The 15,124-nt window shown below is 40.7% G+C and overlaps 1 protein-coding gene across 1 annotated transcript in view; it reads left to right on the top strand.

Moving 5' to 3' along the window:
- PTCD2 (pentatricopeptide repeat domain 2) overlaps positions 1 to 12,992 on the top strand; it is a 41,657-nt gene extending 28,665 nt beyond the window's left edge. Inside the window, 5 exon segments of the mRNA XM_043979826.1 lie at positions 640 to 753; positions 11,960 to 11,983; positions 11,985 to 12,036; positions 12,039 to 12,122; positions 12,125 to 12,992. Coding sequence (XP_043835761.1) covers positions 640 to 753; positions 11,960 to 11,983; positions 11,985 to 12,036; positions 12,039 to 12,122; positions 12,125 to 12,171 — 321 coding nt within the window. The 3' untranslated portion in view covers positions 12,172 to 12,992.
- Positions 12,993 to 15,124: the final 2,132 nt, after the last annotated feature.

The following is a 15,124-nucleotide window of genomic DNA, read 5'->3' as shown; positions in this document are numbered from 1 at the left end:
TCTTACATTACATCATATAAGCAGATTTTTTAAGAGAGAAAAAAATTAGCAAAAAACATTGAATACACTGAAAACTTTTGAAAATATGTGCAAAGTACCTTACTTGGTTGATCTACTCTACGTGTGAGCCTCCATCTTAAACAGGGATGACTGTGTGAGTGGCAAAGTAATAATTGAAGTAGGTTGTCCCTCAGATGCAGAAAAAAACACTCAGTTGCTTTGGGTTTTTTTAATGACTTGCTGCATTTTGGGTTGAATATTAGGGTGGTGGGATTTCTGGTCATCTGGTACATTCTGTGGGCATCTTTTTAGAGGAGTTTTTAGCCCTTTTTGTGTTCTTGACCCCTCTTTGACAGTCTGGGGGAGCCTATGGACCCCTTATTGGAATAACGTTTTTAAATGCATAAAGTAAAATACAGAGTATTACAAAGGAAATCAATTATATTGAAATATAGTTATTAGAATAGTTAAGAAACAGGTTCATAGACCACAGGTTAAGAACCACAGGTTTTGGAGAAGCCCTACAACCTCCAGATGAGACCTTTTGCCTGTGCTTTTCCCACCGCATAAAATGGGGGCTTGTCAAGGTTCACGTCTATAGATCCAAAATCATTGGTGTTTCCTTCTTTCTTTGGTCAGATCCTTATCTATGCCCACTCAGATATGCTGGAAGGAGCCCTGCAGATCCTGGAGGCCTCTACAGAAAAAACCCACTCCAGCTTTGTGAAGAAGCAAGAGTTCTCAGAGGAAGTGGTAAGGACCCGGGGATGGACAAATCTGTTCAAAGCAAAGCACTTGCTGGGCTTGGTGGCGGCCAATTTCTTGAGCTCAGGAGTTCTGAGCTGCAGGGGACTGTGCACACTGGAGGTTCAAACTGAATGATACAGTCATATGTCAGGGTTAAATTTAGCAAAACCTTGGCTTTAATCATTTTGATCCATTAATCATTTATTAGCCTCCTGCTGTTTCCTAGGCATTGTACTAAGCTCCACATAGGAGAAGTTATTATTGTTTAGGGGTAGAAAAGACATAGAGTAAGAAGACCTGGGTACAATTTCCAACTCTGTTCCCATATAACTGCCCTATCTTGAGCAAGTATACTTTTGTGACTTACCAGGTTATTGTCACAATTATGATGTAGCGGATGGGCAGCTGAGTAGCACAGTAGCACACAGAGTGCCGGGCCTGGGTCAGGAAGACCTGAGTTCAAATCTGGCTTTAGACGCTTCATAGCTGTGTGATGACCCTGGACAAGTCACTTAACCCTGTTTGCCTCAGTTTCCTCAGCTGTAATGTGAGCTAGAGAAGGAATGGCAAACCACTCAGGTGTCTTTGCCAAGAAAACCCCAAATGGGGTCACAAAGAGTCAGACTTGGCTCATAATAACAATAGCAACAACAAATAATGTAGTAATATAGATAAAGTTGCTTTTTAATTAAAAAGAGCAGTTTGCATATGTAAACTATCATCAACACTACTCTCAAAGGGTGTACCTCTCCCATCCTAACATCCTAAGCCATTATGTGCTCTAACACTGATTTATACTTGATTTGTTGTTCAGTCATTTCAGTTGTGTCAGACTCATGACTCCATTTTGGGATCTTCTTGGCAGAGATACTGGAGTGGTTTGCCATTTCCTTCTCCTGCTCATTTACAGATGAGGAAACTGAGGCAAACAGGTTAAGTGACTTGCCCAGGGTCACACAGCTAGTGAGTGTCTAAGACAGGATTTGGATTCATGTCTTCCCAACTCCAGGTTCTATTTACTTCCCACCTAGCTGTCCAATATCATGATATACCCACAGCCCACAGCAGCCCCAAAAGACAATGATTTTGCAGTAGATGGGGCAGAATTGTGATTTCAGTGATATCCAACTCAAATAGAAATGGATCCTTGTGGGCCTCATAGTGATATGGGAAAAACCACAAATTGACATTTTCTGTGTTGTATCTTTTACTTATTTTGTTTAACATTTCCCAATTACATTTTAGTCTAGTTCTGGCTGTACTCCAGAGTTTTGTGAGTTTGACACCCCTAATGAAGAGTATTCCCAGTGGATAGTTCCATCTATAAATGCAGATCTGTAACTGTTCAACAACTTATGGTCTTAGAGGATAGCCTGACCTAGGCTTGAGGAGTTAAGTGACTTGCCCAGGGTCACACAGCCAGCAAATGTCAAATTGGGGAAGTGAACTCTGGGACCCTAAGGCCTGCTCTTTATCTGCAGTGCCATTTTTTGCCATTTTTGATAGTGACTCAGAAAGATAAAGGGAAGGGGGAAGAGGAAAGGAACTTGTGAATCAACAAACAACTATTTGATAGTTTTTTCCTTTATTGAATTACAAAGCCCAGTTCTATGAGGCATCTAAACACATCTTGCTTTCACTGATAGGGAAAATAAGGACAGCCTGTTGTGTGGTCAGGTATTTGAGGTACACACGTTACTTTTCAAAAACTCATACATTTCTACCTAGAAACATTAAATAGGGGAATTAGTCATCTGCTTGGACTGCCTACCCTCTAGCCTCCATCTCATTTCTCCCTCCATTGCATCTCTCACCTCCAACTTCCATCTCATTTCTCACCTCCCTTTTTTTAATTTAAAATTTTTTTATTCATAAAAGTATTTTATTATTTTTCAGTTTACATATATAGTTTTCAACATTTGTTTTCATAGAATTTTTAGTTTCAAATTTTTCTCCTACCCTCCCCCAAGATGGAAAGCAATCTGATATAGGTTATATATGTACAATCACATTAAACATATTTCTACATTAGTCATGTTGTGAAAGAAGAATCAGAGCACAAGGGAAAAACCTCAAAAAAGGAAAAAAAAAACCCAGCTAAAAAGTAGAAACAGTATGGTTCAATCTGCATTCAGAAGCCATAGTTCTTTTTTTCTGGATGTTGAAAACATTTTCTATCATGAGTTCTTTGAGATTGTTTTGGATCGCTGCACTGCTGAGAAGAGCAAAGTCTGTCACAGTTGATCATCACACAATGTTGCTGTTACTGTTTACAATGTTCTCCTGGTTCTGTCATCTCGTTCAGCATGAGTTCGTGTAAGTCTTTCCAGGTTTTTCTGAAATCCTCCTGCTTATCATTCCTTACAGCATAATAGTTTTCCATTACATTCATATACCACAGCTTGTTTAACCATTCCCCATTGATGGGCATTCCTCTATTTCCAATTCTTTGCCACCACAAAGAGAGCTACTATAAATATTTTTGTACATGGGGGTCCTTTTCCCTCTTCTATGGTTTCTTTCTTTTTTTTTTTTTAGTGAGGCAAATGGGGTTAAGTGACTTGCCCAAGGTCACACAGCTAGTAAGTGTTAAGTGTCCTGAGGCCGGATTTGAACTCAGTACTCCTGACTTCAGGCTGGTGCTTTATCCACTGCGCCACCTAGCCGCCCCCCTCTTCTAGGGTTTCTTTGGGATACAGACCTAGTAGTCTCACCTCCTTTCTTGTCAGAGCTATTTCCAAGTGGCAAAAAATGATTGGTTGGAGGTTCCATTCCCTCTCTCTATTCACCTTCCAGGAGAAGTATTAGCAAGGAAACAGTGGATGGCTAACAGGAAGGAAGCGAAGCCAAGAATATGGGCAATTTGCAGCCTAGATAATTAGCCCACAAAGAATGACTGTTCTTTCCACCACCACCTCCCCCACCCTCCCACTGCTGAAAAGCTCTGTCCCAAACACTCTCCCCCCCATCATTCTGTCAGTATTCTTCACAGAGGCCCACAAGCTTGAGTGGAAGGTGCTTTGGCCTGATCGGTCAGGCAGGCAGCTGCCTGGTGATAACTTTTCTCCTTCAGAATGGTGTATGTGTTTTGTTTGTTAAAATAAGTTTTATGGTACTTTTTGCTTTTGCCTCCACACTCAGAATTCAAAAGAAGAATCATGTCACTTCATATCCACTTCATTTTTTTCTTTTTGGGGTCTGTTTTCCTCTTTGCCGTGTCCTTCAGAAGGACACCAGGAGAAATCAAAAGCCTTTCCTCATCTGAATGGAAATGCTCTATGGAGGGCAAAAACTGATTTGAGGTCAGATTGGTATTTCCTCTTCTCATTCAAGATCCATCTCACCCATTTCCTGTTCTCCTGTGGAGTAAAGTAGGTACCTACACTGGCAGATAGATCTCTTTCATGTGCTGACCTTCACTCTTGTGAAAGATCCAACAATGGGAACTGATTTCAAAGTCCCCTATTGAAATTTTTTGCAAACATAGGTTGCAGCATACCAAATTAATATTAAAAAAAAATTTTTTTTTGCAGTGGCAATGGGGTTAAGTGACTTGCCCAAGGTCACACAGCTAGTATAGTGTCAAGTGGTCTGAGGCTGGATTTGAACTTCAGGACTCCTAATCGAGGGCTGGTGCCTTTATCACTGCGCCACCTAGCCGCCCCCCAAAGTAATATTAAAGAAAATTAGAAAGTGGAATTGGGGTTGTGCCTATGGCGCTTTTTTTTTTTTAATATTGTATCTTATATGAACTGATGCGAAGTGAAGTGACAGAATCCAGGAGAACATTGTTTACAGTTAAAGAAGATATTTTAAAATCTTTTAAAAAATTTATTCCATTAAATATTCCTAATTACATGTAAAATAATTTTAACATTCTTTAAATATTTGATTAATCCAAATTCTCTCCCTCCCTTTCCCCTCCCAAACCCTTAAGAAGGCAAGCAATATGATATCATTTATACATGTGAAGTCATGTAGAATATATTTACATTCTAGCAATCTTGCAAAAGAACCCCCTCCCCAAAAATGTAAAAAAACCACAAGAAAAAAAATATATATTTTTTAAAAGCATGCTTCAATCTACACTCAGACTTCATCAGTTCCCTGGAGGTAGATAGCATTTTTCATTATGCGTCCTTTGGATCATTATCTTGATTGGAGTAGCTAAGTCTTTTACAGTTGATCATTGTTACAATATTACTATTACTGTATACAGTGGTTTCCTGGTTCTACTTACTTCATTTTGCATCAGTTCATATAAATTATTCCAGGTTTTTCTGAAACCTTCCTGCTCATCATTTCCTATAGCACAATTATATTCCATCATAATCATATACCACACTTGTTCAGCCATTCCCCAATTAATGGGCATCCCCCTCAATTTCCAATTCTTTACCACCACAAAAAGAGCTGCTATAAATATTTTGGTTCATTACAGGTCTTTTCCCCTCTTCTTTGATCCTTTGGGAATATAGACCTAGTATTAGTATTGAATAACAACATTGTTATCCATGATCACATATGAAAGACTTGGCTACTGTGATCAATACAATGATCCAAGACAGTTCCAAAGGACCCATGATGGAAAATGCTGGCCACCCCCAGAGAGAAAACTGGTGAACTCTTGAATGCATATTGAAGCGTACTTTTAAAAAGTCTTTTTCTTTCTTTCTTTCTTTCTTTTTTTTGGGGGGTGGGGGGGAACATGGCTAATCGGAAATATATTTTGCATGACTTCACATGTATAATCGATATCATATTGTTTACCCTCTGAAGGCATAGAAGGGAAACTAGAGGGAGGGAGAGAATGTGGAACTCAAAAAAATTTTTTAAATGTTAAAAGTAAATAATTTTAAAGGAAAAGACCATGTTTGCAAAGAGAAAACTTACATTTATATAGCGTTTAAACTTTGCAAAGCACTGTACCTCCATTATCTCATTTGCTTCTCACAGCCACTACATTCCCATTTTACAGATGAGGAAACTGAGGCTCAGAGAGGTTTAAGTGACTTGTTCAAAGATACACTGCTAATAATTGTATGAAGTGGGGTTTGAACCCAGGTCTTCCTGGGCTTAAATCCCATGGTCTTGTTGCACCAAACAAAACAGCTTTCTTGGTTTTCATCAGAGGAAATCCCTTTGGGAGAGCTTGGCCCACTGTGATAACTTAGGCATCATCTAGTTGCCCCCCGCCCGCCCCCCATCCTTTTAAAGATAAGGAAACAGAGGCTCAAAGAAAGAAAATGTGTTATCCATCACTGCCTCCCTATAGTCATGGCCCTGGACATAGAGACTAATTTGGGCCCTTAGGATGCCAAAAAGTGTTTGGTAACTCTTTTCCTCCACTAGTGGCAGATCTGAAAGAGACTGTCATATACCTAAGATGACTGTTAGTGTACTTCTCTGCACCTGAATTCTGGAATGTAGCCAGATAGCCTCTACTTTAGAACATCCCCCTATGTGGCCAGCCACTGTCATTGCTTTAGCATGCATACCAGCTGAAGCCTTTTCATATATCTTAACATAGAGACTTATCCAAAGACACACAGCTGCTTATGTGCAGAATCAGAACTTTAATCTGGGTCTCCTGACTCCCCATCTACAGCTCCATTTCCTGGCTTAACCAGGCTCTCTCCTTCCTCTGTTGAAGGAATATATTACCTCCCCAGAATTCACATTGAAAAATAATGATTTTTATAAAGACTCTCATTTAACTCAGCCTGAAGGTCCTTTTTTCCCCCAAAGCTTTTTAGATGGATTCTAATTTAAAAAACATGCACATCCATTTAGATTTTTTTCCCCTGGATACTGTGAAGCTGATGGGAGAGCTGCCTGATATGAGATAGTAATAAGTAAGTCATTTAACCAGTAAGTGACAAATCCTAGACTTGGAACCAAACCTGGATTCCCAGGTCCAGTGCTCTGGGTCCTTCCACTTCATTGCCCTAGTGTGTTAGCATACGGAGAATGGAGCCCAGCTCTGTTTTGAGGAGAGTAAAAGTGTATGCCACAGACCCCCATGTAAATGACCAGTTGTCTTGAGTTTTCTTTTTATACATAAACATATCAGAGGCAGCTCAGCATGTGGCGGATGAAAGTGGTAGATTGGTGATGGGAAGCCCTGAGTTTAAATACTACCTCCATGGGCCTTTCCAGCTCAAAATATAATCCAATCCTATCATGCAGTAGTGATACCTGAAGGATAACTGAAAACTGACCATGTATAGAGATTGAAAACAATGTGGCAGAATTAATCAAGGGGCCTATTTAACCACCTATGGAACATTCAGAGAAGAGCATTAAAACAGCTAGTCTTTTGCAAGACAACACCTCTGTCTGCTTCCATTTCCTCAGCTGTAAGATGGAAATAATAATAGCACCTAACTCCCAGAGTTGTCATGAGGATGAAATGAATTAATATTTATATAGCACATAGCCCATAGCCTGCCACATAGTAGGTTCACACACACCACACCACACCCTCACACACAGTAGGTTCTTAATAAATACCTGTTCCCTTCTGCAAAAAACCAATGCTAAAATGACTAAAACACAAGCTTCTCCTTTGTCGATTGTGTGTGTGTGTGTTGTGTGTGTGTGTGTGTGTGTGTGTGTGGTGAACTAAATTAGGAACAAATTTGGTGCCTTCCTCTTTCCTGCTTAGATGGCAGAATAGCTGTAATAATTCCATTAATGTTTCCCCAGCTATCCGAGAGAATTGAGGCAGTACATTCAATTAGAGTGAAGTTGGCCCAGGCATGGCAGGCTTAGCACTGTTTTTGGGGAAATCTTATGCTGCACATTAATTCTCTTCACCTTGAACCCGGTGACAGAGCGAGCTGTTCCTCCTAAGAACATTACAGACCCTTCGAGCATTAAGAATTCTGTGGAGAATCATGGTGTAAAAAGAAGATACAGGCTTCAGTGTATCCAGAAAGCGAGTGTAGGTCAGGGGTGTGTTAAGAATGTAATAATGAATTCAATCTCTTCAGATATCATAGGGGAGGGGAATTGCATTTAGCCTTCCTTCTCCCAGCCTCTGTCTCCTCTAATCCAGCCTGTAGCCTACTGCCAGCATAAGCTTCCTAACAAAATTGTTACCAGTGTCATTCCCCTGCTCAGAAACCTCTTTTGACAGAACAAAAGTCCATATTATGGTATTTAAAGCATTGTGTGATTTGTCCCACTCTTCCTTTTCAGGTTTATTTATGTGAAATGTTAGATGGCTCATCTCTTCCTGAAAATACCCTGTACTTCCAATGCCTGGGTTTCCTTTCACCTTACTCAGCACCCCTATCTCTGCCTATTAAAAGAACCACCCATCCTCCAAGGCTTAGCTCAGTGACACCTATTTTCAAGATCCCTGGACTCTTAGAGGCCAAACAATGGGATGAAATCATCATTCAGTCCAACCCGTGTCTGAACAGGAATCCCTTCTATAACATACCCAACAAATGACCTTAGTTTGAAGACAGTTTAGGACAAAGCCACTGCCTCCCCAAAGCAAACCATCCCTCTTTGGGACCACTCTAATGGTTAGGAAGGTTTGCTTTGCATCAAGCTTAAACCTGCCTGTTTGTTACATCTACCAGCTGCTCCTAGGGACCAAGCAAAACAAAACTTTCCTATAAAACGCCTGTCATGCCCCTCACAACCCTCCTGCTTCTCTTTTCTCACCTTCCTCCTTTATTTTCTCTTCTCTCTCTCTCTCTCTATCTCTCTCTTGGTTTTGTACTCAAGCCCAGTATGTAGGTTTTTTAAACCTTTAACTTAGTATATAATTGGGTTTTTTAAAAAACCACCCAGTATTTAGATTTTGTTCAGTTCCAGGGTTAGCAAATCCATGTTGTTTGTTCCAGTTTCAGTTTGGTTCTCAGTTCTTCTCTGTTTTGCTTTACAGTCAATCAACAGGGAGCAGCTAGGTGAGGCAGTGGATAAAGCACTGGCCCTGGATTTAGGCGGACCTAAGTTCAAATATGGCCTCAGACACTTGACACTTACTAGCTGTGTGGACCTTGGGCAAGTCACTTAACTCTTATTGCCCCGTAAAAAAAGTAATTCAGTCAATCAACAGATATATGGTGATCATCTGTGTCAAGGCACCAAGCTTCTTGGGAAACACAGTAAAGTGTAAGACCTGGTCTTTCTATCATTTTATTAAGACCAAACAACACTTCCCCTTCTTTATGTGCTATTTATGAGAAAAGCATCATAGTTTCTTTTAGAGAGTGGATTTTTTTTTTTTGGTGAGGCAATTGAGGTTAAGTGACTTGCCCAAGGTCACACAGCTAGTTGAGTGTCAAGTGTCTGAAGCTGGATTTGAACTCAGGTCCTCCTGAATCCAGGGCCGGTGCTCTATCCATTGCGCCACCTAGCTGCCCCTAAGAAAGTGAATTTTAAATGCAAGAATGAATCTACTTTATCTCTGTTGAAAGACATTGGGGGCCATGTTGGAATGTCATATTGATTCAGGAGCTAGAGACTCAGTGTGGGATCATGGGAATAGGGCTGGACTTGAAATAAGGAGCGACCTGGATTCAAATCCCATTTATTGTGACTTTGAGCAGGTCACAGCCTCTTTGAACCTCAGTTGTTAATCTCTAGGATGGATCATAATTGAACTGGAAAGGATTTTAGAGACAAGCTGATCCAACCCCATCCATTTTACAGATGAGAAAACTGAGCCCCCAGAAGGGCAAAATGACTTGTCCAAGTAGCAGGGTCTGGGTTTGATCTCGAGCCTCTGAGTATAAAAAACTTCCCACAGCACTAGTACTTAACTACTAGCCAAGAATGTCATCTGGCTACAAGACACGGACCCTACTGTCTCCCTAAAAATGAAAATTATTATCTCTCAGAGGTAGTAGAGAAGTGTAGACAGCCTGTGGCAGGTTGCAAACAAGGAATTAGGGGAAAAGGGAGTAAAAGAAGATAGTCAAAAAATGTATGAATTAAAAAGATGGCATAAACACAAGGTACCAGTGAGGGACTACCTGCCAGCCAGCCGTGTTCTCGAGCTCTCACATTCTCTAGATGTAAGAGAGCTCAAGGAAGGCCGTCACTGTGGTGGGGTGGACTTTCTATGGGCAAATGCATGGGAGGGGGATGGAGAAGAGTTGCATGGGGTGTGCAGGCATAGAGGAAGGACCCTCATCCGTGAGATAACAGACCCACTTGAAAATTTGGGAGAACTCACCTCAAAGGGTTTGGTGGGGATCCCTGAGATAATAGAGGTAAAACTCATTGTAAACCTTAGTGCCTATGTAAATGTTAGTTTGTTCCTATATTAGTATGTGACAAGGAAATGAGGCTGTTTTCTTGAACTCTCCACTTGGTCACTTTGTAGCAGAGTACCCTCATGTGGCCAACACCCAATAAATGCTGGTGACATGAACAAGACTTTCACTGTCCCTAGCTTGTTGAGGCTCATAGGACGTCCTACAGCACTGTAACTGAAGGTGGTGGTGGTAGTTGTTGTTATTGTAGTGGTGGTTGTTAAGGGTGGGCACAAGAAAATCACTCTCATCTCATGTGTTTGAATTAGTACTTGGGAAGCAGTTTTCAGAAAGCAAATTCATACCACTTGAGCTTAAATTAAGAAATGATTGTGGGGCAGCTAGGTGGCACAGTGGATAAAGCACCTGCCCTGGATTCAGGAGGACCTGAGTTCAAATCCGGCCTCATACACTTGACACTTACTAGCTGTGTGACCCTGGGCAAGTCACTTAACCCCCATTGCCCCGCAAAAAAAAAAAAAAAAGAAAAAAAAAGAAATGATTGTGTCCCACAAAAGAGAAAAAGACCTATTTGTAGAAAAATATTTTATTTATAACAGCTCTTTCTGTGGTGGCTAAGAATTGGAAAACAAGCAATGTCCATCAATTGCAGAATGGCTAAACAAACTGTTATATGATGGTGATGGAATATTATTATGCTATGAGAAATGACAAGCAGGTTGATTTCAGAAAGTCCTGAAAGACTTATATGAATGGATATATAGTGAAGTGAGCAGAACCAGGGAGAATGTTCTGCACAGTGACAGCATTATTGTTCAGTGAAGAACTGTGAATGATTTTACTATTCTCAGTAATACAATGATCTGAGACAATCCCAAAGGACTAATGATGAAGCATACTATCCATCTTCAAAGAAAGAACTGATATTAATTGAACACAGACTTGAAACATACTATTTCCACTTTTTTTCATTTTTTTCTTTTGAGTTTTCTTATATAAAATAACTAATATGGTAATGTTATATGTAATTCACATGTATACCCTGTATCTGGTTGCTTACTGCCTCAGGGAGGGGGAAGGGGAGAGAGGAAAGGCAGGTAGAATTTGGAACTCAAAACTTTAAATAAAGACGTTTATTTTTTAAAGAAAAAAAAAAAAGACATGATTGTGTTTAGTAAGGCCAAAAAAGGACTCTGCTATCATAATGTTGTCTAATCAAATAAATTTGCTTTACTTGCTTTGAGCTTCCCTCTGCCTGTTCCCTGCTACATCTCTTTTGGTCAGAAGCGCTGTTTAAGTTCTTTCTTACTAAATATCCAAGGTGTGACTCTCAGGTTGTGATGGGCATGCGTGATTTGTGGAACCATTCTCTTGGTTTTATAGTCTTTCATGTTAAATTATGCTAGTTGGCTCAGTGGATAGAGCACTAGGCCTGAGTCAGGAAGACCTGAGTTCAAATCCAGTCTTGGACATTTCCTAGCTGTGTGACCTTGGGCAAGTGGTTTAACCTCTGTTTGCCTTAATCCACTGGAGAAGGAAGTGGCAAACCACTCCGGTATCTTTGCCAAGAAAACTCCATGGACAGTATAGTGTCAGACATGACTAAACAAAGCAACAATGGCCTTTTAATTGTCCTTCTGTCCCTGTTTTCTTAACACTCCCTACATGTGGCATGGATTTCCTTAGAGGTGTGTTTGTGTGTCTTGGAGGAAGGACTCGCTCATTCATTTAGCACCTGCTCTATGCCAGGCATCGTCCTGTGCGCCAGGGATACGGAGACAGAGATGAGATACTCCCTGTCCTCAGGGAAGCTGATATATCTGTGAGGAGGGATAACATGTACACAAATAATCCATACAAAATCACTAGAAGGTCTTTTTGTGGGGTTGGCATTAGCAGCCAGGAGAAAGAAAAGGAACGAGGGAACTGTTTTGAAGGACTTTTTCCATTCTGTTTTTCTCTTCTCCTCACAGCTGACCACAGTGAAGGAGAAATTGAGACGGACAGCCAACTCTCCAGACCAGATTCAAAGAGATCAGTGATAAGATGCAGATAGCTGCCAGGTCATCCCCCAGACTATGGATGCCATACTCTGTGTTATCCCTCAAAGCCGGAAACCCAACATTCTCTCACTTAACAGAGGCAAACAAGCCGCCGGACTTTACAGCCACTCAGTCATCTCTGATAGCCGAATAGCCCTGAACTTGACCACCGGTGACTAAACTGGATGGATCTTTCTGAGCATCTAGAAATTGATCTGAAGGAAATTAGGCTGAACATTTTTTTCTCTCCACAAATTCTGATACCCATTGACAACTGACATTCCAAACTAAAAGGTTAATATTCTGGACTGTGGTGGACAACATTTACACAAACAACCAGAAATCTTGATTATTATTTTTTTTAATATTAGGCATTGTCTGTGTAGAGTGATGTGTGTCCCAGAGAAAGTTCTAGTGGGTTTCTCAGTTCATTCTCCTGGACCTGGTTTACACAGGCAGAGAGAAATGCAGAGAAGGAGTTCAGGCCTGGATATCAACACATCCAGCTTTGAATGACCCTTCCTTCCAAAGGCACTTGTTAATGACATCGTTGGAACTTGGTGCTGTTGTGGATTTCTGGAGGTTTGCTATGTTGCCTTGAAAACTGATCTTTCCTTGAATACACTAATTAAAGTTTTGTTTTAGTATGTAAAACACCAAGTATCAATGCTGAGAAAGTCCCTAACAAAATATAGTAACCATCATTTTGCTAGAGGCAGGAATATGTGGAAAAATATAACACAGCATGGCACTAGCAATAAGAAGCAACAGTGTTTTGTTATGGCCTCTGCCCTTGCCTAATTTCTGTGACCCTCAGTGAGCCACTCGATGGCTCAGTCCTGAAGTTTTGTGATCTGTAAATTGCACATGTTGTGCCTGCATATCCTAACATGCAGATTGAGAATTTCAGACAATTCATAGGGAGGTAAGAGACTAATAAAATCGATGCACAGAAAAACAAAAATACCTTTGTTTTCTTCTGATGTTTATCTCGCCCTCTCCCTACCCTCCATGAGGCACATTAGACCCGAGCTTCATCTTTCTGCACTACTAAATATGTCAGCTTTAAATGATTACTTCCTGATTGAGGTAAATCATACGTCATCCCAATAAGAACTGTTTAAAATTCTGTATCTCATCTCAGTCAATGTATGTCATGCATTGTCTGTCCTATAATTCATCTCTTTGTTAATGGTTTTCTTTCCTGTTTCCATTTGGAGTGCCTTATTTTCAATGAAAAGACTGTGTCTTTCTTGAGAGCGTAGGACCCTGTTCCCAAGTGCCCTTGGGTGCCACTTCAATTGATAACTTGAAAATGCAGCATCTGGAGGTAATACACAATATGAAAATACAAGGTGGTCCCATCTCGGCTGTATCTTTTGTTTCCAAAGGCCTGTTGTGGTGTTCGAGGCATGTGTATCTGCCTGGAGAGCAGCTGACGCTAATGAGCAGCAAGCCCTGGCTTCTTTCTTTTCTGTTACCATCTGCCCTTGCCCCCACATCCCTTCCCTCCTACCTCGCCCTCCCCTCCCCCACTTTGAGCAGACGGGCACTTTTGAAAGTGCTTCTTCAAGAGATGTTATTTTGTATTATTGTTCATAGGCAGGTTTTCATTAGATGTTAAAACTCTAACATACCTTGGATATCATCATTTACTGGTAGTAAAGTGAGGTGCGAAAAAGAGAATTCACTTGCCTGAGAGCACACAGCTCATTACTGCCAGGCTAGAAGTGGAAGCTGGGCCTCCTGGCGCAGTCTAATGCTCTTTCCACTATACCCGATATCTCTCCTAAAGAAGAGCGATGTTGGGTCAACCAAGTCAGGCAAGAGTAAAGCATCCAGACAAGGTAAGTTCTACAGCATATGCCTGGAGGGGCAGCTAGGTGGCACAGTGGATAAAGCACTGGCCCTGGATTCAGGAGGACTTGAGTTCAAATGTAGCCTCAGACACTTGACGCATACTAGCTGTGTGACCCTGGGCAAGTCACTTAACCCTCATTGCCCCACCAAAAAAACCCACAAAACAAAACAAACAAAAAAAGCCTATGCCTTGAAAAAAAAAAAGGCACTTGAAGGATAGTGGTTTGACTGCAGAATGCACAAAAATAGAGCTTTCCTCCAAAGATGTTATCTTTATTCATGACTTGTGCTAAGCTCTAGACATATCAATTTTTAAGAATTATTGATACCTTTGGCATTTACATCCCCTCTGTTTCCAAATATATCCCTCTCCCTCCCCTTACCCAGTGAGCTGGCTCTCTCTCATAACAATAAAAGAGACAAGAAAGAAATTTAAAACAGTTGACCAAAATAAGCCAATCCATCAACTGAATCTAATGGCATATGCATTGTTGAAAACACTTAGTCCCCCCTTTCTATAAAGAAATGAAGGGGGGCAGCTAGGTGCGAAGTGGATAGAGCACGGGCCCTGGAATCAGAGTACCTGAGTTCAAATCTGGCCTCAGACACTTAACACTTACTAGCTGTGTGACCCTGGCAAGTCCACTTAACCCCAATTGCCTCACTAAAAAAAAAAAAAGAAAAAGAGAAGAAGATTGTTTTCCCTCACATATAACTATAGGAATCTGCATTCCTATGTGTATATACGGGACATATATGCAAATACAAAAAAAAAAAAAAAAGAAGGGACTATATACTTTTTTATCTATAGGGCCAGGCTAGGTTATTCTAATCATGCGTTGTTCAATTTCCTTTTGTTATTGTTTCCATTTATGTTCTTCTCATCATGTCAATACACACATGTAAAAGTCACGTAAATGCAGCCCATGTAAAAACATTTACATTGTGCGTGTTTATTTCTAGATGGATCAGTTTAGATCATAAACTCCCTGAGGGCAGAAATCATGTCATTCATCTTGTATCTCCCTAGCTGAATGTGAATAGCACATGCTCTGCAGATATTGGATGCTTGTGCTGCTGATCCAGCCCTGTGATATCAGTGGTTCAGAATTCTTCTGCAGATGCACAGTAGCAGTTAAAGTTAAGCACCAAGACAAAAACAAAGTTATCCTCAAAGAGGTCATCTGTAACTTAAAGAATGACTTATCACATAGCTAATATGTTTCAGTCAGCACC

This window comes from Dromiciops gliroides, chromosome 1, assembly GCF_019393635.1.
Source record: "Dromiciops gliroides isolate mDroGli1 chromosome 1, mDroGli1.pri, whole genome shotgun sequence".
NCBI classification, from domain to species: Eukaryota; Metazoa; Chordata; class Mammalia; order Microbiotheria; family Microbiotheriidae; genus Dromiciops; species Dromiciops gliroides.
This window is presented reverse-complemented; position numbering and strand designations above follow the sequence as displayed.